Source organism: Aspergillus uvarum (genome assembly GCF_003184745.1).
Source record: "Aspergillus uvarum CBS 121591 unplaced genomic scaffold BO82scaffold_49, whole genome shotgun sequence".
Classification (NCBI taxonomy): Eukaryota; Fungi; Ascomycota; class Eurotiomycetes; order Eurotiales; family Aspergillaceae; genus Aspergillus; species Aspergillus uvarum.
Genome location: NW_020291346.1, coordinates 111953 through 133628, shown reverse-complemented (window position 1 = coordinate 133628; position 21676 = coordinate 111953). Strand labels below are relative to the sequence as shown.

Sequence of the window (21676 nt, the reverse complement as noted above, 5' to 3'; positions counted from 1 at the left end):
TGACTTCCAGGATGATTGGGATTGAGTGATTGGGTAATAGGGTAAAATCCCGGGGGAAGGAAAGAGGCAGTTGCTGCGGATGGGATGATTGGATCGATGGGGTTTCGGCTCGGCTTTTCCGCTTCTTTTTGGGGGGCGGCTTTGCTCTTATCACACCTCCCGGTTTGACTAGGGACTACCTGGGCTGTAGTAGAGGTTAGTGTAGGTAGTGTATGTGGCTATCTCCCCGCATTTTGGCTCGGGTGGTCGGTTACCCTGTTAGAAAGGGGACCGAGGTTGGTTTCTTGTTGGATTCCTGGTTGGTGATGGATATGCTGGGATGGGGGACGAAGTGGGGGAATGGAAGAGGGGGTGGGAGTGGTTGCGGGGGATCGGCGTTAAGATGGAGAAATTCATGGACTGATTGGACGAAGAATGCCACTATCTGGCATGGCACTTAGGGAAAGCAAACATTCATTCATGTTCAGATTATTGAGTCGGGGTACAGTAGAGTGCGTGGTTTGTGAAGGAAAAGAAAGGTACGGATTTACATGCTACTATACCTGTTGCCCACTCACCGAGTAAACTACAGTACAATCTAGAGTGAATATCTAAATCTAAAGCGATTACTCCAACATTGCCACCTGGAAAGACAAGAGCAGACCCCCAATGTTATGCTAGTGTATTTCTCCCTAATCAAAAAAAAAGGAACCCCCTTGAATTCGCTTCACCAGATGGAAAATAATAAAAGGTCATAAGTACGACATATAGAACAGTTCTCCTCCCACAAAAGAGAAAAACAAAAGATCTTTGTCTGGTTGGGAATTCTAAACACAACGCCATTCTTTCAGGAAAGAGCTCACGCCTCATCCCCACCAAGGCATACCAATGTTGCCTTCAGCTCACTCACGATCTTCTCCTCCAGCCGGTTCTCAGCCCCCGAGGCGGCATCGACCGGTTTCTGACGCGCCAGCTCCAGCTCCTTGTCGCTGGTGGCCACGATGCGCGCCCGGAGGCTCTGCTTGCGCTCGAGCAGCTCCTCGATGTCCTCCTTGACTTGTGCCTTGTCCCATTTCAGTTCCTGGATCGCCTGGGCGTCCACGCCGATGCTGGCGCCGGCTTCCCGGAAACGCGTCAGAATGAACGAGATCAGCGCAAGGGAGTACGCCTCCGAAACCATGCTGAGAGTGAGTCGCCGGGTGGAAGCGACCTCGGACGCGTTGACGGCGCGGGTTGCAGCGAATGATTCGGCCGAGCGGGTCAATTGGCCTTCGAACTGGTTGAGGAAGCCGGCCACTTCCGGCGCGGTGCGTATCACATGGTAGAGGAGGTTCAAGCACAGAGGAAGGATACCGCCGGTCCAGATGGAATAGAGTCGGGGCACTGGGTCGAATGGTCCGAATCCCTTGCTCTGGCGCATGAAGGTCGAGAGTCGGCTCGTGGAGATCCGTGCGAGGACCGTCTCAACGGCTAGATGCTCGGCTAACATGGGGATGGTGGACAATTTGACCAGCAAGGACATGCTCAGCTCGCCGTACACAGGGTCGCCAGCCACGGTCCGCTGATCAGCCCATGAGAACAACGATGTTGCAAGTCGTGCTGTGTCGTTGTCGGCAATGTGGTAGACGATGTGCTCGAACGAGCGATCGACATTTTTCACCTGCAAGGCACTCTGCAAGATCGCGGTGAGGAGCGCAAAGTCCTTGGGCGTACATTTCTCGGGTTGCTCGTGAAGATAAGTCACTAAAGACTTGAAGCCTTGCGCAACAACAACCTTGACGATCTCAACCACGACTCCCAGGTCAGACGAGACTTCCGCCTTCTTAGTCAAAGTTTCCGGTGCGGCCCGAGCAGGTGTATCAAGGTGGAACTGCAGTGCGAGGAAGAGGACGTTCAACAGTAAGCGGTAATACTCCGTATCGTCATTGATGATAGCTTCCTCGTAAGAAGTACGGCGAGATCGCAATGCATCCCATACGACCTTGAGAAGACCGAAAACCTCGGCTCCCTTGGCACCAACGGTGACTAGGCGTTGAAGCAGGGCCTGGGCAAACTCCGCTCGAGTTTGCTGTATGCGTTCGAAGATGGCCTCCTGAGGAACGCCTCTCGTGTTGGCTTCCAGACAGCTCTGTACGACCAGGGCCATCGACTTCTGGACTTCACGATCCGCCATGAAGTCCTCGCAATGCTCTATGGCGAAGAATTTCCAGCTGTAGAGAAGACTCTGCAAAGGTATCCGGTTAGCAAACTTTTTTGATTTATTCGATTCGGGCAGCACAAACCACTTGCGCCTCAACCAATGACAAGTTGAGGTTGGCGCGCTGGAACTCCTCGGCAAACCCTTGATTTCGAGTCCCTGTCCAGGCAAAGTCGTATGAAAGAAGCTTCTGGCCTAGATCAACATCATAGAAGTAAGCTGGTCCCAAAGACCGGGTTTGCAGCGGGGACTTCTTGAAGTCGGCGAGTTTGCACCCAGGGTATCTCATTTCGAAGTTCTTCTTGAGATTCGCATGTAGCGAGACGTTGTACGCAGATACGTCCACCGCATCTCTGGAGAACCAAGATACAAGGGGAATCATGGTCTTATAGAAGCCCTTATCTTGCATGTCCTTCGCCGCATGCAGATACACGCCGCAGAGATCCGCGACCACGGCCGCTATCCGAGTGGCGAAAACCTGGTCGATCGCTGACAGAGACGAGATCTTCAGCTTCGAGACATAATTGACAATGCTGGTGAAGAACTGTGGGTGTTTCTTGAGCTCGGGTGTCGCCCATGGCCAATTCTCCTGCGCATGAGAAACAAATGCCAGTAGCGAAAGTGCTATTTGAAGGTCAGTCTGCTCTATCTTCGCAAGAGTGTCAAGAGCAATCTGCAAGAAAGGCGCTCCTCTCATAGAAATCTCCTTCTGCTTGTCATCCTTCTTCAGCGATTGACGCGGCGACGTCCCCGTTAGTATGTAAACAGCAAGCCATGGTTGACGCTTGCTTATGATGGTAGACAGGAATTGCCAGATCGCCAAATGGAGGCGTTGGTCATGGAGGGGTTTATCGAATTGGGATAGGATATCGAGAAAGAGGCAGGCTGATTCAGGACCAAGGTGACCGACCAGGGATGGTGGTTCTTTGGCGGGATCGGAAGCGGCACCCGCGATGAGAATCTCCAAGATGGAGATAATCGGGAAACGATAGGCATCATCCAAAGCATACAACTTCACCAGAGCAGGGGTGGCTTTGAAAAGCTGCTCTTCGAGAAGCGACGGGGGAAGATTCAGACACCGTGCTGCCTGCAACAGCTTGAGGGAAAGGTCCAATGTCGCTAGCACCTGCTTCTGAGCGAGCGCCAGGTAACGAAGGTATAGAGTAGACGGAGTTTGTAAGCCATCGAGAATCAGGCGTATGATGCAGTTGAACGGCAGCTCAGCAGTCGACTCGGGACGCATCACCTCCAGCAAGAATGTTGCGGAGGATGAGAAGACACCAGTAGCCTTCGAGTCCGGTTTCTCATCCTCATTTGTTCCGTATGCGTAATAGAGGATACGTTCGAATGTCCTGGCAAGCGAGGTGTTTACCGCAAACCTTTGGTCGATGGCATTGAATCTCCAGTTTCCATTACTGTTGTAGGCGTCGACCATTGTCCGCACAAAGTTCAGTAGAATGCCGCGCATCATATGTGAAGGAACGCCCGCGGTCCAGTCTGCAGCATTCATCGTCTTTCCGTTGACGCCATTGGGATTCCGTCTCAAGACGGCGCGAGAGGCTGCGTCTTCAACAACTGCATCGAACAACCGTACACAGGCCAACAGAAAAGGGTAGTTTCCCGATGTTACCTCCGCAGCAGATATGATAGTCGTCATAACGCCACCTTTTCCATCGGTACCAAGCAAGCCACTACGGGAGAGGAATGGCCAGACCCTGCCTGGGAGAACCTCTAACAGGGCGTGAATGAAGCGCAAACAGGCAATCGTGCTCTCTAGTACAGAATCCAAGCCTGTTCTTGAGCCAACAAGTGGAAGGTTCCGTTCGAAAATCTCAAATATCAAGGATATGATATCGCCCTGATGTGAAAGCCCATCACTCGCCAGTTCTAGGATTCGCTTGGCGCCTGACCTATCCCCGTCTTGTGCCTGCGCATCCTTAGCAGCTATCATCAGGTCGGCAAGAAGTCCGATGGAATCCGCAACAGAATCAGCCCCATAACCTGCTGCGAAACCACCTTGCTCATTCCATTCTTCCAACCAGCTTCCGAGATAGCTCAGACAGGAGTAGTCGTGATGCCACGCGATGACCGCAGGCCTCGACTCAGAGATAATCTGGCCAACTGCCGTTGATGGAATCTGGGAAGAGGCGGTGACAACCAAAGCATTGCCCATATCACGGCTGCCGATCCACCTCCGAGGAGAGGACGATACTATCGGCAACGGCTCAACGAGGGTGACGAAGTTCGCATTTTCATCCTCTCTCACTGTTTGGTAGCCGTGGAAACCATCAGGTACGGCTTGAGTAAATGACCCCATATTCTCCAACTCCGCGACAATCAATGGAAGGCCTTCTTCGTCGACGAGGTCTTTGCTCACAAGAGCACGGCATAATTTTAGGAATGGTACTGTTTCATATGGGAATCGCGAACGTGCAAGCCGGAAGATTTTGTCCATCAAACGATCCTCCTTGACGAATAGTAGCCGTGGATCAGTGGAGAGAGGCGGTTGTGAGTCTGAGAGCCACTGAGGGTCTGCTGCAGGCCCTTCGAGGACCGCTAGGACAGCTTCAAGGATCTCCGGAGAATAGTCCAAGAAGACTACTGCAGCCCCAAGAAATTCTAGCAATACCACTCTGATCAAATTGCCTGTTAGTTGATCATCGACTGCGGATGTCAACCCGACTTTAGTCGCCAATGCGACGATCGTATCAAAGACAACTTCCTTCATGGCATCTGAGGTCAGAACATTTATGGAATCATCGATAGTAAGGTTCAATGTCCGTGCGCGATCAAGTAAATCCTCATACAGGGAAGACTCGGACGATCGGCCAACATTTGAGTCGGGGGTATTGGACTGAAAGGAATCAACCGCACTATGGAATTGCTCTAGTTCGCGTGTCTCCCTGTCTTCGAATGCGAGTTCTCGCATGGTGTGTAAAATCATGCCCCACGCGAATGCGGCCGGATTGGCAGTTTTACATTCAAGTCCTTCAGAGAGGAACATTTCATGGATTTGGCCGAGCTCCTCCTTGCCCATGAAATAAGGAGTTTTGGACGATTCGGGGTTCTTGCCCTTCGTGAATGTCCTGTTCATGAGCGAAGGAATCGACGACTGGACCTTAAGAAGTGCTATAGTAGTTAGAGAGACGAAGCCCTGAAGAGGCACCAACACTTCCAAGGGATCCTGGCATGGCTTCAGCTAGTCAGTACATGTCCAATTTCTGAGGCGCACAAACAGAAACTCACAATGACAAGTGGCTCTAAAAAGCTATACTCAACCATCAGCTTGAGCCAAGAGAGCACGAGCTTGGCGGATGGAATCTCCGTGGAGGCCTGGAGTTGATAAAATAATATCTGCACGATATGAAGGATTTCCTCAACGAGAGTTGTCGTCCGCAAGTCTTCCACTTGCTGGCTACTCTCCGTGACGCTTAGCCACCCGCCATCTTCCGCCAGAGACGTCAGTCGACTGCGGACAGCTTCAATACAGCTTTCACTGAATGCATGCCAGTTTCCTCCTTTGAATTTGTCTTCGAAGATCTTGGCGCCTAATCGGCACAAATCGCTTTGCTGTGTGGTGCCAACTTCGATCTTGCTGAGATGGAAAAAGCCTAGAAGTTTGCGAGATGTCTTGATAACGTGGCTTCGTTCGGAGAGATAGAGATTACGCAGCCGCAAGCGCCTGCTTTTCTCGGAAAGAAAGTCGGCAGAATCATCATTCACCAGGATTTTGCGATTGAGAATTTCCGCCAGAGCAGGCCCTGCGAGGGACGCGCGCAGGTTATCGGCCCCTGTTGCACTTTGCAGACTTGTTGTTTCCTCCCCGGCGAAGCGAGTCAAGAGGCGTGTAGCAGGTCGGTGTTGCCATTCCAACACAGTGATCCGAAGCGCGCTGATTTCGTCGATACCAGCTTTCTCACTCAGCCAGAGAGCGTCCGCTTTGATCTCCTTGATGTCGTACGACGACTGCGCACTAGTCTCGGCATGAATGGCTGCTGTTTTAGACTCGAAGTCCGTCTTAGATTTCGCCGATGGGGAAGGGAACCCGTTCAAGCAGTTCGAGAGGATCTGGATGCTGTCGGAATGCGATAGGAAGGCATGTAATTGCTCCGCATCGTCATCTATGCTGGCGTGATTGCATGTGTATAGGAAGGCTTGCTTCCAGGACCTAAACGCGCAGACAGAATTAGTATCTACTATCATATCAGATATATTCAATATTAAAGGCTCGTACAGAAGCTGAACGTCCCCGGAGAAGCACTTGTCCAGGGACGGGAAGAAGGCTTCCGGGAGGGGAGCCATTGGCGGGACAACTATATCATTATAGGATCCAAGCAAGCAATGAAAAGAAAAGACGCCGTCCGACCGAGCCAATGGAGAAAGACACGGGGATAGACAGAGCAGCTGGGAGCTGGAGGGACGAACACAGAGCTCAACAGCTCACGGCGGGAATCTCCAGAATATTCAACCCGAACGGAGTCTAGCCTGCAAGGTCAACAATGATTGCCTATCTGGGTCTAGTACAGGGCGGTGAGAGGGATTTTTGCAACGACTGATTTGATTTTGCATGGTTTGAATCCACTACTCCTAAACGGGACAAGCAGCCCGATCCACCCACTCCCGCCGCCGCCGGCGGCGGCGGCATTTGTTGGACTGACTGAGTCAATGGAGGGGATGTGCGATTGCTTGCGGTTACACAACAACTCACTTCTTTCGCAACACTGCTCGGAGGGTTTCGTCAATTCTGGGAGGTGAGTTGGTCCTAGATCTCTTTCTACGCTCACTTCCTCTGCGTTATCTTCTTCATTTGGTCCTCAGTCATTCTAATCTGTCTCTTGCTCTCTGAGTTTAGATATATCAAACATGGCGAGCTCCGATCTCGTTGACCATTCCCCCCACCATCCTACCCAGGCTGCCCAACTCACCAGTGCGTCGAATGTCATCCTTATCGATAACTATGACTCGTTCACTTGGAACGTCTATCAGTACTTGGTCCTCGAAGGTGCATCTGTGAATGTCTACCGTAATGATCAAGTCACTCTCGAGGAACTGATCGCCAAAAACCCGACGCAACTCGTGATTAGCCCGGGCCCTGGCCACCCCGAGACCGATGCCGGCATAAGTATCGCTGCGATCAAGCACTTCGGCGGCAAGATCCCCATTTTCGGAGTGTGCATGGGACAGCAATGTATGATCACTTGCTTTGGAGGAAAGGTCGACGTTACCGGCGAGATTTTGCATGGCAAGACATCCCCTCTGAAGCACGATGGCAAAGGCTGCTACGAAGGTTTGCCTGCTAAGCTCGATGTCACCCGGTACCACTCTCTGGCTGGAACTCATTCGACTGTTCCTGACTGCCTGGAGGTCTCCTCTTACGTGCATCTGGCCAATGACAATGCTAACGACAAAACCATTATCATGGGCGTGCGACACAAACAATTCGCGATCGAGGGTGTTCAGTTCCACCCTGAAAGTATTCTTACGGAGAATGGACGGACTATGTTCAGAAATTTCCTGAAGCTCACGGCAGGCACCTGGGAAGGAAACGGGAAGCACTTCCACGAGCACAAGACTCTGGTTTCCTCTGCCCCCTCGACTGCCGCCCCGAAGACCGATAAGAAGAAGTCTATCCTTGACAAGATTTATGACCACCGCAAAGCTGCCGTGGCTGTACAGAAGACTATCCCTTCGCAGCGGCCGACAGACTTGCAAGCTGCTTACGACCTCAACCTTGCCCCCCCTCAGATCTCCTTCCCCGACCGCCTCAGAAAATCCCCTTATCATCTGTCCCTCATGGCTGAGATCAAGCGGGCTTCTCCTTCTAAAGGCATGATTGCTGAGCATGCATGTGCGCCAGCCCAGGCTCGGCAATATGCGAAGGCTGGAGCCAGTGTCATTTCCGTCCTTACTGAGCCTGAATGGTTCAAGGGCAGCATTAATGACCTGCGCGCTGTTCGTCAAAGCCTCGAAGGCTTCACCAACAGGCCTGCGATCCTTCGCAAAGAATTTGTCTTTGACGAATACCAGATTTTGGAAGCGCGGTTGGCTGGTGCTGATACAGTGCTGCTCATTGTGAAGATGCTCAGTACCGAGCTTCTTACAAGACTGTATAAATATTCCTGCAGTCTCGGAATGGAACCACTGGTTGAAGTCAACAACCCAGAGGAGATGAAGATTGCTGTTGATTTGGGAGCGCAGGTCATTGGTGTCAACAACCGTGACCTGACTAGCTTTGAGGTCGATCTCGGAACCACAAGCCGCCTGATGGACCAGGTTCCTTCCAGTACCATCGTTTGCGCGCTGAGTGGCATTTCTGGACCTAAAGATGTGGAAGCTTATAAGAAAGACGGCGTCAAAGCGATTCTGGTCGGTGAGGCTTTGATGCGCGCGGCGGACACGTCTGCTTTCGTTGCAGAATTGCTCGGTGGCAGTGATAAGAGTGTTGGGACTAAGATCCAGAGCTCTCCACTTGTAAAGATCTGTGGCACGCGATCTGAGGAAGCGGCAAAGGCCGCCATCGAGGCTGGCGCCGATCTCATCGGCATTATCATGGTACAAGGAAGGAAACGACTTGTTCCGGATGATGTTGCATTGCGGATCTCACGGGTTGTCAAGACCACACCTAAGCCCGCCAGCCAGTCCATCCAAACACCCGACGCAGCAGCTGTGGACTACTTTGATCACTCTGCTTCGATTCTGCGTCATCCTAGCCGGGCTCTGCTCGTGGGTGTATTCCAAAACCAGCCATTAGAGTACATCTTGTCTCAGCAACAGAAGCTTGAACTTGATGTAGTTCAATTGCATGGTTCTGAGCCTCTCGAGTGGGCGAGGTCGATTCCCGTTCCTGTCATTCGCAAATTTGGTCTCGACGAGCCCGCAATTGCCCGGAGATCTTACCACACGTTGCCCCTACTAGACTCTGGAGCTGGAGGATCTGGTGAGCTCTTGGATCAATCACGTGTCGAGCGAGTTTTGGAGAGCGACAGCGGCCTACGTGTCATTCTTGCTGGAGGTCTGGATCCTACGAATGTCGTTGAGACGATCCAAAGGCTCGGCAAGTCCAGCGCTAAGGTGGTGGGCGTGGACGTCAGCTCTGGCGTCGAGTCAGACGGCGCACAGGATCTGGAGAAGATCCGCGCCTTTGTTAAGGCTGTTAAGGGTCTTCATGCATGATTTAGTGTCTATTTTTTGCAGTAAATCATACCATGAGTTGATTCATTTGGTCACACCAAATGGATTCTTACTTCCGGGTCAATTCCATTCGTATAGTCTCAGGAATAGGATACCAGTGGTGCTCTGGTCATGATTAAATATTCTCACATAGCTGTCACCTCATAATCACATATTTTCAAATCACTTTGCCTTCTGCCACTATCTTCCCGTCACATGGAACGGAAAAGAGATGCCTCCGCATAGAGGTAAACATACGTGCTTACCCTTACTCCATACCCAAATTAGTGGCTCGTCCATTTTCTTTACACCTGCACATATCACCATCTTGTGAGACCTGTCTCAATATTCAGGCCCTGACAATATTCTCTCTCAACTCTCAACCACCTCATTATAGTCTGATGGTCGAACTTGGGGCCGACGCTATCAAACGGCTTTTACACAATCTGGATTTATCTCTATCATCCCACTTCAGCAGCTTACTACGTAGTGGATATCCTGGTGAATGTTTCTTCTTCCTCGTCGTTCTCCCCATTCACCCTTTGTTCTCTGCTTTCCCATCACCAGAGAGCCAATATAACTTTCTCTGCTACTATCCTTCATATTCCTAGTTCTGGTACACCGAACCCTCCCCTCCCAACTCCCTCCACCCGCTCCATACCAAACGACCAAAAGCCATGGGCAAGACATTCCAAAAGATCCACGCCTGCTCGGCAGGCAAATTCCCCAAAGACGGAGACAAAATCCCGCAATGGATTCGCGCCAATGGAGGAGAATACTATTCGACTATCACCCCGCAAGTAACTCATCTCATCACGACTCTCGAGGCGTATAAGAAAAACATCACGCCAGGTATAGCACACCTTCCTCCCCTCCTACTCAGAAAACGACGGTTGTCTCTGACTTTGTCCAGTCTGCAAAGCCAAGGCGCTGAAAAACATCAAGATCGTGACGTTCGACTGGCTGGAGGATTCATTGCTCGCCAAGGACAAAAAGCCAAAACGGGTGACTGAATACCTCCTCGAAACGGTAGTGAAGGAGGAAGAAAAACGGAAGAAGAAACCTGCTCGAGGGGCTTCTCGGGCCACAAAGTCGGTGGGTGCTGCAGGCACAGCGAGGAAGGCTGGTGCTGCGAAGAAGCCCGCAGGTATGCCCTCATTCCCTCTTGCGAGTCATCTTGTTCCAAAAGCCTCTAATGGTGAGAGTAGGGAGAATCAAGAATCCAGACCCGTTTGGAAAGGCCACTGCCAAATTCAAGGCTGGAACCGCTGCGGGTAGGTGGAATATATATCATCAGGCGATGAGAGATGCTATGGTCGATGCCTATTACTAGGGTACTGACGGTGGACTGGGAACACAGCCAAGTATTGCATCTACGTGGGCGAGAAAACTGGGATCAAGTATGATATCCCTCTGGTGCGGGTTATGTCCTCGAGAAGGTCGAGGGAGAAGATCCGCCTCAAGGTCAGTCTATCTACGAATCTTCAGTCGTTATACAGCTGTGAACCTCGTGGGCAAAGAAGCTGAGAAAGTATCATCCTGCTTTAGGTATACGAATCAAAGGCCGAACCACACGTTTACGCTACGCACATGGAGTACAGTCGAACTGGGGCGTTTCGTGCCCAGATTTTGACACCTCTGGGAACTAGTCTGAAGACGGCCATGGATGCATTTGAGGCAAAGTTCAAGAGTAAGACAGGGATAGCCTGGGCTGATAGGTCGAATGGGGTTGCGCCGCCTCCGAAGGTGGACAAGGAAGGCAATCCGCTTCCTGCGTATGAGGGATGGTATTTCTTCGAAGACGGCCAGAGCATATTATCCCAGTACTTGCAGTCTTCTAATGCTGTCGAAGATCAGGGGCGTGAATTCGAAACAGCTGGTGGGGCCATTTTGGATTGATGGAAGAAATGCATTGCTCTGGGCGCTGGAAATCGAGCAGAAGCAGGCATTGACCTTAGCCTGGATACCACTCGTGGGCTTACCCCCGGCTTGGACAACTCAGTTCTAGGTGATCGTGAGATGCAACGGGAAAAGCGGTGCGCTGGGCTTAAATTGCAGAATGGGTGATCATTTCGGAATTGCCCTACGAAAGGCACCCATGTATATATATATTGCAGGATCCCCACCAGAGGGCGCGAGCAGTGAGCGCTTTACACTGGGCCAAGAAAAACGAAGATGAAGATGATTTATGTTCTTTCAGATGGGTATACAAATAGCGACGTAAAATGCCAACGGTGCGAACATATGACCAGGAAGCTCCTTCTAACACCTCTTGCGCCAAATCAAACTTTTCCTGTAGCCTTCCGCGCTTGACAGCGAAATGCCAGCTGACCGATCCTCTTGTTCACAGATAATCCTTCTTCTTGCTGGTTCTCGTGTATTGCGTGAGTGCCCATTCCACATCACCACTCGATCCCTTCTCCAGGGAGCCTCCACGGATCTCGAACAACCTCATGGTCATGCGAGGGCCAACCTCCGCCAGCTCCACATCCCGATATCCGGTCTTGACGAAGACGTGGTGTCGCACCTCAATACTGTCCTCCTTGTTCACAAAGCTGACGACCCGATTGCCAACCTTGCCATCCTCGCGGGGCGGGAAAAGGTGCTTCAGGATTTGCACCACACGGAGACCCAGCTTGGTTGTGAACCCCTCGAAGACGAGATGGGGGTAGCTCTCGGAGACGGTTCCGCGAGCCGCGTCGGGAATATCGGCACGGAGAACGACATTGTGAAGGGAGAAGCTGGCCGTGGGACCGTGCGGCAGGTGGGAGATGGTCATCGCCGTAGGCGTACCACGGTGTTCGTGCAGGAGGATCATGTCGGTCAGCGCCGCGGCGGTTGCGCTCGAGACGAGATCGGGCAGGACGAGATTACCACGGTTCAGACGGATCGCGGTGGGAAGGAGCAGACGAACTTCTTTGGCGAAGGTCCCGAGGCGGACAGAGGGGCTTCGAGAAGTTGTGACAATAGGGCGAGGGTCGGCGATACCCGAGGTGAGCGCATATTCGTCGTCCAAGTCCACCTTATCGGCGTCCTTGTCTGCACTGGGTAGCGACTCATCGTATTTGAAGTCTTCGCGCAGGGCTTTGTCATTGGCGATGGAGGGGTCGAGGGGTTTGCCGGAGGCCAGCGACGCTTTAAGTTGAGCTCGCTTTTCGGCGATAGAGGCATCGCGGAGGGTTAGAGCTCTCCGATAGAGATAATCTCGTCGCTCTCGGGCTTGACGGCGCTGAAAATGATATACGTCAGTATGCTAAATATGAGGTCGCAAGTAGATCAGCGGCTCGAGAAAGAGCACAAACGTACCAACATCTTGAGTGTCCAGCCTGTATTGGGGTTCTGATATAAAGATCGGATAAGTTATCGAATGCGGCATGCCGCCCATCTTTTTTTCTTCCCTAAACTGCCGCTCTGGTCCGCCTTGGCCACCGGACTGTGGAATTTGGCGGCAAACAATCGCCGATAACTTGATCGAGCCCGATCGCATACCACCCGCCACTTAGTCCTCCGGTTGACAACGTTACGCCTGGTCTAAGAGGGCAAGCCGATACACTTCCCTGTCAAGTAAACTCAGTGGCGGCAGGAACTCGCTGTGACTGAAGGTTTGACTCCCCTGTGCTATGCGCAAGTGAATTCCGCTTCGCAAAGGCCACTCCACTGCACTTGTTCTCACTTCCCTCTCCGTTGCCCCTCTACCGTGGCACACTGACAAGTTGGGTAACAAGATTATTAAGAACAAGCTAACTCGCGGACTTCTGTAGTGCCACAGACGACGGGCTTGTCCGCTGCACTCATCAAATACCTACGACTAGCCGTTCTTGTATCATCTTCCGATCTGCGGCGGCCGAGGTATCTTTTGCTTCTTATACCTTCGCTATCCTGCGCTCACACACATATCACTGCGTCTACGACCTCTGTCAACGTATCTTAACACCGAACGCCAGCTATGGCTGCACCGGTCGATGAGAGGATTGCTGCAGACCTCGATGAGTCTCATCAATTCCGTCCTCGGAGACATGATGACGACGACGAAGGTTCCGATCACCTAGGAGATGATGACGTTGAAAGCACCGCCAGTGTTACTGCCGCGGAGCGTAAGAATAATGAAGGACACTTGGATGAGGAGAAAGAGCTTCCACCGCATGCTTGCTCGTATGTATCTTAAGACTGCCGCTCATAGCTCACCTCTTTGCTAACATGGAACTTGCAGTTATTGCGGTATTCACAATCCGAGTAGCGTCGTGAAGTGCCTGGCCTGCAGCAAATGGTTCTGCAGTGCTCGTGGTAATACATCATCTTCTCATATTGTCAATCATCTCGTTCGAGCTCGTCACAAGGAGGTCCAATTACACCCTGCCTCGTCGCTCGGTGATACCATCCTCGAGTGTTACAACTGCGGCACCAAGAATGTTTTCCTCCTCGGTTTCATTCCGGCCAAGTCCGACACAGTTGTTGTCTTGCTGTGCCGTCAGCCATGTGCTGCCATGCCTTCCTCCAAGGATATGAACTGGGATACTTCGCGGTGGCAGCCGTTGATCGAAGATCGCTCGTTTCTTCCCTGGCTTGTGGCTGCTCCCTCCGACCAGGAGCAGCTTCGCGCCCGCCACCTTAGCCCGCAATTGATCGCTAAATTGGAAGAGATGTGGAAGGAAAACTCCCAGGCGACCTTCTCAGATCTGGAAAAGGCCACAGCCGTAGACGACGAGCCTGCACCCGTTCTGCTGCGTTATGACGATGCTTTCCAATATCAGAATATCTTCGGACCGCTAGTCAAAATCGAAGCAGACTACGACCGGAAACTGAAGGAGTCTCAGTCTCAGGATGGATTGATTGTGCGCTGGGACCTCGGTCTTAACAACAAACACCTAGCCAGTTTTATCTTGCCCAAACTCGAACTCGGTGATGTGAAATTGGCTGTAGGTGATGAGATGCGCTTGAAATATAGCGGTGAATTGCGTCCGAAGTGGGAAGGTGTTGGATATGTCATCAAAATCCCGAACAACCAGTCTGATGAAGTGACTATCGAACTGCGGGCTAAGGGTGACCACAAGTCGGTGCCTACCGAATGCACGCACAACTTTACGGCTGACTATGTTTGGAAGTCTACCTCCTTTGATCGCATGCAGCTCGCTATGAAGACTTTTGCTGTCGACGAGATGAGTGTTTCTGGTTATATCTTCCACCGTCTCCTTGGACACGAAGTTGCCGCTGCGCCCATGAAGACCCAGATGCCCAAGAAGTTCAGTGTTCCTGGACTTCCTGAGCTCAACAACAGCCAGATTAATGCAGTCAAATCCGTGCTTCAGAGGCCTTTGAGTCTTATTCAAGGACCGCCCGGAACGGGTAAAACTGTCACCTCGGCTACAATTATCTATCACCTCGCCAAAATCAACGGTGGTCAAGTTCTGGTTTGTGCACCCTCGAACGTTGCTGTTGATCAGTTGTGTGAACGTATCCACAGAACTGGTCTCAAGACGGTCCGTGTGACTGCAAAGTCGCGAGAGGATGTTGAATCTCCTGTCGGTTTCCTTTCTCTGCACGAGCAGGTTCGCATCAACGACAGCAACATTGAACTTATCAAGCTCAATCAATTGAAGGCTGAGCTCGGCGAATTGTCCAGTCAGGACGAAAAGCGACTCAAACAGCTCACCCGTTCCGCAGAACGAGAGATCCTCAACAATGCAGATGTTATCTGCTGTACCTGTGTCGGTGCTGGAGATCCTCGTCTTTCCAAACTCAAGTTCCGCACTGTGTTGATTGACGAATCGACTCAGTCTGCTGAGCCTGAGTGTATGATTCCTCTGGTCTTGGGCTGCAAGCAAGTCGTCCTTGTTGGTGACCATCAACAGCTGGGTCCTGTCATCATGAACAAGAAGGCTGCCAAGGCTGGCCTGAACCAATCGCTCTTTGAGCGCCTTGTTATCCTGGGATGCTCCCCTATTCGCTTGAATGTTCAATACCGCATGCACCCATGTCTTTCCGAGTTCCCCTCGAATATGTTTTACGAAGGTTCTTTGCAGAACGGTATCTCTCCTTTGGACCGTCTCCGCCGTGATGTCGACTTCCCTTGGCCCATCCTTGATAACCCTATGATGTTCTGGTCAAACCTGGGTAACGAAGAAATTTCGGCCTCCGGTACTTCCTATCTCAACCGCACTGAAGCGACCAACGTCGAGAAGATTGTCACTCGTTTCTTCAAGGCCGGAGTGCAGCCCCAGGATATTGGTATTATCACTCCTTACGAAGGTCAGCGTAGCTACATCGTCAGCTCCATGCAGGCCACTGGTACATTCAAGAAAGAGAACTACAAGGAAATTGAGGTCGCATCCGTCGACGCTTTCCAGGGTCGTGAGAAGGATTTCATCATCCTTTCGTGTGTTCGTTCCAATGACCACCAGGGCATCGGTTTCTTGAGCGACCCCCGCCGTCTCAACGTCGCGCTCACTCGTGCAAAGTACGGACTGGTGATTCTGGGCAATCCCAAGGTCCTGTCGAAGCATCCTTTGTGGAACTGCCTCTTGCAACACTTCAAGGAGCGGCATTGTCTTGTTGAGGGACCCTTGTCCAACCTGCAGGAATCCCTCATCCAATTCAGCCGCCCGAAGCAGGCATATCGTGGACCTCAGCGATTTCAAATGGCGTTCAATCATGCCTCCAACGTGACTAGTGGATTGATGACAGGGAAGAATGGTCACCGCAACGAATTCCATGATACTGGATCCGTTGTAGGATACATTCCCGATGATGTTTCTTCTGTCCATTCATCCGCCCTTGGTGGTGTGAGCATTCCTTCCGGCTACCCTCCTATGTTCCAGAACTTTGCCGACTCGTGGCCGGCCCTCCCAGGCGGTCGCCGAGCCAATGGAAACCGGATGAAGGGTGCCCCTAGTATTGCTGGGGAGTCTATCGCAGCCACCGAGTCTGATGTTACGGGCAGCATCATTGACGGGAAGAGCGCTGACCAAGGGGGTGTCAGCCTTGCTGGTTTGAGCATCAACGACATGACCAAGCAGCCCAGTCTCAGTCAATCTGACCGTCTGAAGCGTTATGTGGAGTCTGGAGGACGTGAGCCTTACAAGCCTGGTGTTCCCGACAACGGCAGCATCTTTGGGGGCAGCTCGACTAGCATTCGTGTCACTCGGGGTGTTCCAGGGCATATGCACGACGACGATGATACTCGCAGCGTCTCGACTGCTTTTGCCAGCCAGATTGGTGGAAATTATGATTGATTGAAGAGGTCTCGGCAAGTTCAGAATCGGGAGCTGACCCTGAAGCTTCTACAGCCATCCCCACAGACTTCGGAACAGCCAGTCGCAGAATTGACTGGACTGGCTGTCCTCGGACAAGACTCGATGTCCTGGCGCTCCACATGGCCTTGGCGATATTCTCAAGGAAGGGGGATCCCCTGTGCTTTCTAGGGCAGCTTCAGTAAGAGCAGACCCTCAGCAATAGGAGACGATTGCGACATCCTCGTTCTCTTTTCGGCACTCTTGTCGATAACGGATGCAAGTCTCGAGTTTCGAACTGCTGCTACCTGTCAGCGTAGCGAACATCGGTCCTCGTCACACTGTGGTGCAGTCCTACAGGACCCTACTAACCGCATGTGATGGGCGAGGGCTGTATGGAAACATCTCGTACTATGCCTCATGGATATTATTGATAATAGTCGCTTGAAGAGTCAGCGGTATGTCATGTCAATTCCTCCGCTCACGGCTGCGCTCGGGTGTCACGAGGCAACCAGCCAGTCCTACCATTATCGCGGACGAGGTGGATGAAGGTTATCCGACACCACCAATCCCAGTCCAACGTCTCTTTCTTTCCTTCTGCTACCATTGCTTTACATTGCTTTTATTGTCGTATCTCCAAGTCAATCAAAAAAAAAATCATATCCGAACTGTGCTATTATCATGACGTGCGAGGCTATGTCTGTTAGATGAGTAAGCGATGTGCGTACTAGCATAACACTTTGTATCGTAGCTCGGTTCCCATGATGCAGTCTGACCATTTTGATCCGGCACCTCCGGTTCATTGACTCTACTCGGGAGCAGCATAGCCACATAACGTCCTTGATCGGCGGAAATAGGAACAAAGAATAGAGTCAAGAAGTAGCAGAGCTCAGGTAGGCATCCAAATTTCCAGTGTCCTTCCTTATTGCCAGCTGCTCAGCATAACAACCGCGTTGGTGACGAACTGTTAAGGAGCTCTCATTATAGTTTGCCTAGGCGTGCGAGTGATAGCTTCATATGTAGGGACAGGCCACGACGGCTTATGTACATCAAGTTAACGGGACAATATTCTGAAATAGACACAAGCTAGTCTCCGCACTGATAGATATCAATCTTAAAGTACAAGAATTTACATGTTTCACATAGCGCAGCAATCCTTGTATAGAAGCTTTCGAGAAGGCAGTCATCAAACCCTTGTCGATCATCCTAAATATAACTAACTCCCCAGTGCTTCGAAGGCTTGTCCAAGCTACGGAGATAAGAGAATGATTTAATCTATTCACTAACTCAGGTAAAGACTACGACAATGATGAAGATATTATCGGTAATATTGATCGTGGCAGGACTGCGTCATCAATGGCGATCCATGCAAGTATACAAATGTAATCCCGGACAAGGCCTGAGTCTGTATCTGCAGGTTCGATAGGCTCAGAAACCGAGATGCCTAGTTTTTCTTGTCTGAGAAACAAGAACTAAGAGAGTTACTGAGCACGAACACGCAGGTGACGCAATTACTTGACACTTTTGTGGCCATGCCTTCTGGGACGCATGAATGGCTGGTTTGATCGGCCATGGTATATCCGATCTCGATTATACCCGATACCGGCAACTGGACCGCTACTTGCATAGACGATATACTCTACTGTGCAAGAACCGAAGAAGAACAAGGAATTGTCTTGGGGCAGGTGAACAGTCTAGCTTGCGAATCCCCGGACGTTTGATAGCGCAGCTACATGATGTGCGTAGGGATGAGCTGTATTGCTACCGATGAATCTACCAATTTATGTCACGGGCATGTACAGTACAGTACCCTGCGCGTCAAACACATCAGCCAGGATAAGCCGCGCCACGATCCCTGCTTCTTTCAAAGCATGGAGCGTCTCAGGTGTTCAACGAGTCTGTCTTTCATGGCTGATTGGTGTATTTTCTTTTTTTGAGTCTGTTGTGGAGCAGCGCTTAACGGTCTCTGTGCCTAATGAATGGAGCGGCTCGGGATTGGGCGAGAAAACGCAGTATGCTATGCTCCGATGCCGCAGGAGGTTTGGGTACCTAAGGTAGTAAACAGCCTGGGTGAGAGATATAATTTTGAGGAAATCTTGGCATGATTGACTTGAATGAGCGAGACGGGACGGAATGGATTGGAAAAATGGCTTATCATTCTCTATTGTCTGTTGACAGGTAGGGATGAAGATTGGCTCCATCTATCGCCAGCCGAGGCGCCGCGACATGTCGGAATTTCCCAAAATAGAAATCTGACTTCGCCACAGTAGTTAGGCCAGTGTGGCTGAAGCACAGCATGACCTGCACGTGCCGTAGTGATTGCCAGGCAGCAATGAGGCATGCAAAACTTTTTCAAGGTTCTCGCCTGGTATGTGGCGGCTCGTAGGTACAGTAAAACCAATTGTCAGTACAACACCTCAGCTTCGGCCTGGGTCGACCAGGAATGAATAGTTCGGGCTTATCCTGCCGATAAACCTCCCTTCCCCTCGCTTGGTTGCCTGATGTTGACTTTCTGCGTGACTCACTAGTCGCAGCCTAAACAGTTTTCAAGTCCCTAGAGACTAGAGAGAGAGTTTGCCATCAAGATTTTTTGGGTGATTCGGCGCCTAGCAATACAACCTATTGTGTACCATTGTCCGCGCCGGACAGATTTAACGCGTCTCTGATCACACCACGTGTGCAAGGCATGTAGGCATGTTGAGTTGATATTCAGAGTACCGGTCAGATTCAGTAGTAAGCCAAAATAATCACAATAACAATAATCGTAACTGTCTACATACATGAACCGACGTTTCGCCCTGGTTTGTTCGTTCTCCATCCCATCCCATCCCGTTTTCTCGCTGTCCCGGTGGCGGTTTGCCAAGCCTCCAGCTGCTTAGTCACTCGATGCCTGGCTTAGTGTCCTAAAAATCCTGGCAATCCGCCCTTCCGAGTTAAGGAACCAACATCCATCCTCCAGCCAGTGCCACCCGACTCAAACTAGGTCAACCAACTCGATTTTATACCAACTTGCTTGTGCTTTCTTTTACTACCCCTAGACCTTGATATTTATTACTTCTTTCTTTCTATTGTGGCAGTCATATAGACCTCGGTCTCGGAGTCTCTCGGTTCAACTTTTTCGATTCCTGCCAGGGACACCTCCGCCCATCTCAATTGACGGCGGGGTTGGAACTACGCTATGGGTGACGGTTCTGATTATCCTAGCCCACGAAGTGAAGGTCCTGGCGGACCTACCTCAGTTTTAGTCGCTACCCAGGAACCGCTTGTCGCAGCACCCAAGATGAACGTGAACGAACAGCTCCCACCCAATTTCATGGAAGGGGCGCGTCCGCGACTGTCGGTGAGGCGAGCGCGGGATCCGCCCAAGAACTCTGCAGGCCAAATCTACTGCGATCACCCCGAGTGCCAACAATCGCCTCCCACTTTTCGCCGTCCATGCGAGTGGAAGTAAGTTTTGTCGTGGTCTTTTCTTTTGGAAACTGTCGAAGTACCCGGAATTGAATGCTAACAGGTCATTGCAACAGTAAGCACATGGACAAACATGACCGGCCCTACAAGTGCTTGGAACCCGGGTGTGACAAGATCCAGGGATTCACATACTCCGGCGGTCTTCTGCGGCACCAGCGCGAGGTGCATAAGAAAAACATCAATGCCAAGAAACCACTGATGTGTCCCTACGTCGATTGCAATCGCAGCACAGGAAACGGGTTTACGCGCCAGGAGAATCTGAAGGAGCACCTTCGCCGTCGCCACATGCATACCGAGAATGGTCCTGCCTCAGATCTCCCGATTGCCCCGTCTCCGGAACTGGATGGCGCCGCAGTTCTCGGCGTGCCTCCCACCTTGAAGCGCAAGCGCGACTCTATCGATGAGGATCCGACCTTGGACCTCTCCGAAGATGGTGGAAATGGCGTCACTCTCCGGAACGAGCTCAAGAGACTGCAGCTCGAGGTCCAGGAAAAGGATCGCCGGCTGGAAGAGCTCGAAAGGATTGTCGCTGGTCTGCAGCAAGCTATACCGCAGACCGCGACCTCTCAAGGATAGATGCCCTTCGAGGCAAAAACTCTACGATTTACATGTTTTTAACCCCCCCCTTCCCCTTTCCCCATCCTCTTTTCTCCATCTTGTCCGTGTCATTCTTTATCCTAGACACTTCCTTGATGCTTGAAATCTCTCTCTTTATTTATGGTCTGCACTATGTGGTTTGCATCCGATGGGCGTTTCCTTATGCAAAGTACGGGCCTTGGGTTCGCGCGATTCTGTCTACAACATCAGTGGGAGGTTCGTTCATATGGTTGGTCTACATCTCAGAATGCATGGATAAAAAATCAGGCAGCTCTGACGATATGGCGTTTGATCGAGGTCGAAGATACAGACCAGGTGGTGTTCTAATGGTTCCTACTCTTTCTTTATTTCCTGAAATATACCCAGGCGTTTTTCAACCTAAGTTTCCTTTGTCACTCCCCAGTCTATCCTCATGATGTTGTCTCTACTCCGGTGCGTAGTCATTTTGTCTATGTTGGGATTCCAAAAGAGTCGCATTCGTTTATGATGCCTGTCATAATATCCTCCAGACATATTACCTCCAGTGGCTTTCGAGGATGTACGATCCATCTCATTTTGTAATCATCGGCAACCGACGCTGCGGCATCCAGCCCCAGACCCTCAAGTCACGGCACAATTATAGTGGTGGGATGTACTCACATACTCGCCTCCATGGTCTAGCACATACAAAGCGCTGACTCGCTGGGCTCAAGTGACTGACAGCTCGGTGTATCGAATCTCTGACATCCAGCCTTGTGACATCCAGGATTCGCAACTCCCAGACCATCATGAACTCCACGGCCGCGGCAAGGAATCATCTACCCCGTAGGATTAGGCTAGCTTCTCTCTCGTGATTCTTACTCTGACTCATGTGCTTCTAGCCCCGCCTGATAAAGAGCAAGCTGGCTCTGCAAAGAAGTGCAGCTCGAGCCACAGTGACTCATGCTATGTAAAGAGCTGCCGATATTTGCTATCTGGTTACGCAAGGATTCAGGGATGGCGGTAGATTCAACGAGCTGGTATTCAGGCTGCTCGAGTGGCGTAGTCGAGTGGCAAATTT

General features: G+C 51.3%; 5 protein-coding genes across 5 annotated transcripts; 3 read left to right on the top strand and 2 right to left on the bottom strand.

The window, feature by feature from the left end:
- Positions 1-644: 644 nt before the first annotated feature.
- On the bottom strand, positions 645-6580 carry BO82DRAFT_434415 (nucleoporin). The gene is made up of 4 exons (XM_025640941.1): positions 6411-6580; positions 5423-6344; positions 2262-5369; positions 645-2203 (listed from the first exon to the last, which is right to left on the bottom strand). Exons 1-4 carry the CDS (start codon positions 6476-6478, stop codon positions 839-841), a joined length of 5463 nt encoding a protein of 1820 aa, XP_025489328.1. The 5' UTR covers positions 6479-6580; the 3' UTR covers positions 645-838.
- A 273-nt stretch (positions 6581-6853) lies between these two features.
- Positions 6854-9531, top strand: BO82DRAFT_394099 (bifunctional anthranilate synthase/indole-3-glycerol-phosphate synthase). The gene is made up of 2 exons (XM_025638713.1): positions 6854-6927; positions 7029-9531. Exon 2 carries the CDS (start codon positions 7040-7042, stop codon positions 9347-9349), a length of 2310 nt encoding a protein of 769 aa, XP_025489327.1. The 5' UTR covers positions 6854-6927; positions 7029-7039; the 3' UTR covers positions 9350-9531.
- A 379-nt stretch (positions 9532-9910) lies between these two features.
- On the top strand, positions 9911-11485 carry BO82DRAFT_420226 (BRCT domain protein). Its single transcript, XM_025640130.1, has 5 exons — positions 9911-10198; positions 10260-10493; positions 10555-10620; positions 10707-10810; positions 10895-11485. Exons 1-5 carry the CDS (start codon positions 10024-10026, stop codon positions 11243-11245), a joined length of 930 nt encoding a protein of 309 aa, XP_025489326.1. The 5' UTR covers positions 9911-10023; the 3' UTR covers positions 11246-11485.
- Positions 11239-12691, bottom strand: BO82DRAFT_385359 (snoRNA-binding rRNA-processing protein IMP4). Its single transcript, XM_025638174.1, has 2 exons — positions 12653-12691; positions 11239-12575 (listed from the first exon to the last, which is right to left on the bottom strand). Exons 1-2 carry the CDS (start codon positions 12656-12658, stop codon positions 11691-11693), a joined length of 891 nt encoding a protein of 296 aa, XP_025489325.1. The 5' UTR covers positions 12659-12691; the 3' UTR covers positions 11239-11690.
- Positions 12692-19570: 6879 nt separating this feature from the next.
- BO82DRAFT_138625 (putative C2H2 transcription factor) lies at positions 19571-20785 on the top strand. The gene is made up of 2 exons (XM_025630042.1): positions 19571-20019; positions 20097-20785. The coding sequence occupies exons 1-2, from the start codon at positions 19751-19753 to the stop codon at positions 20614-20616; spliced, it is 789 nt and encodes a 262-aa protein (XP_025489324.1). The 5' UTR covers positions 19571-19750; the 3' UTR covers positions 20617-20785.
- Positions 20786-21676: the final 891 nt, after the last annotated feature.

Bases quoted from the DNA above. Each gene is read 5' to 3' on its own strand.
- BO82DRAFT_434415 (XM_025640941.1), bottom strand. From the start codon at position 6,478: ATGGCTCCCCTCCCGGAAGCCTTCTTCCCGTCCCTGGACAAGTGCTTC. The intron at 5,370-5,422 runs GTGAGTTTCTGT...GACTAGCTGAAG, and splicing joins TTTTAGAGCCACTTGTCATT to CCATGCCAGGATCCCTTGGA. The intron at 2,204-2,261 runs GTTTGTGCTGCC...ATACCTTTGCAG, and splicing joins CATTGGTTGAGGCGCAAGTG to AGTCTTCTCTACAGCTGGAA.
- BO82DRAFT_394099 (XM_025638713.1), top strand. From the start codon at position 7,040: ATGGCGAGCTCCGATCTCGTTGACCATTCCCCCCACCATCCTACCCAG.
- BO82DRAFT_420226 (XM_025640130.1), top strand. From the start codon at position 10,024: ATGGGCAAGACATTCCAAAAGATCCACGCCTGCTCGGCAGGCAAATTC. The intron at 10,199-10,259 runs GTATAGCACACC...GACTTTGTCCAG, and splicing joins TAAGAAAAACATCACGCCAG to TCTGCAAAGCCAAGGCGCTG. The intron at 10,494-10,554 runs GTATGCCCTCAT...TGGTGAGAGTAG, and splicing joins TGCTGCGAAGAAGCCCGCAG to GGAGAATCAAGAATCCAGAC.
- BO82DRAFT_138625 (XM_025630042.1), top strand. From the start codon at position 19,751: ATGGGTGACGGTTCTGATTATCCTAGCCCACGAAGTGAAGGTCCTGGC. The intron at 20,020-20,096 runs GTAAGTTTTGTC...TCATTGCAACAG, and splicing joins CGCCGTCCATGCGAGTGGAA to TAAGCACATGGACAAACATG.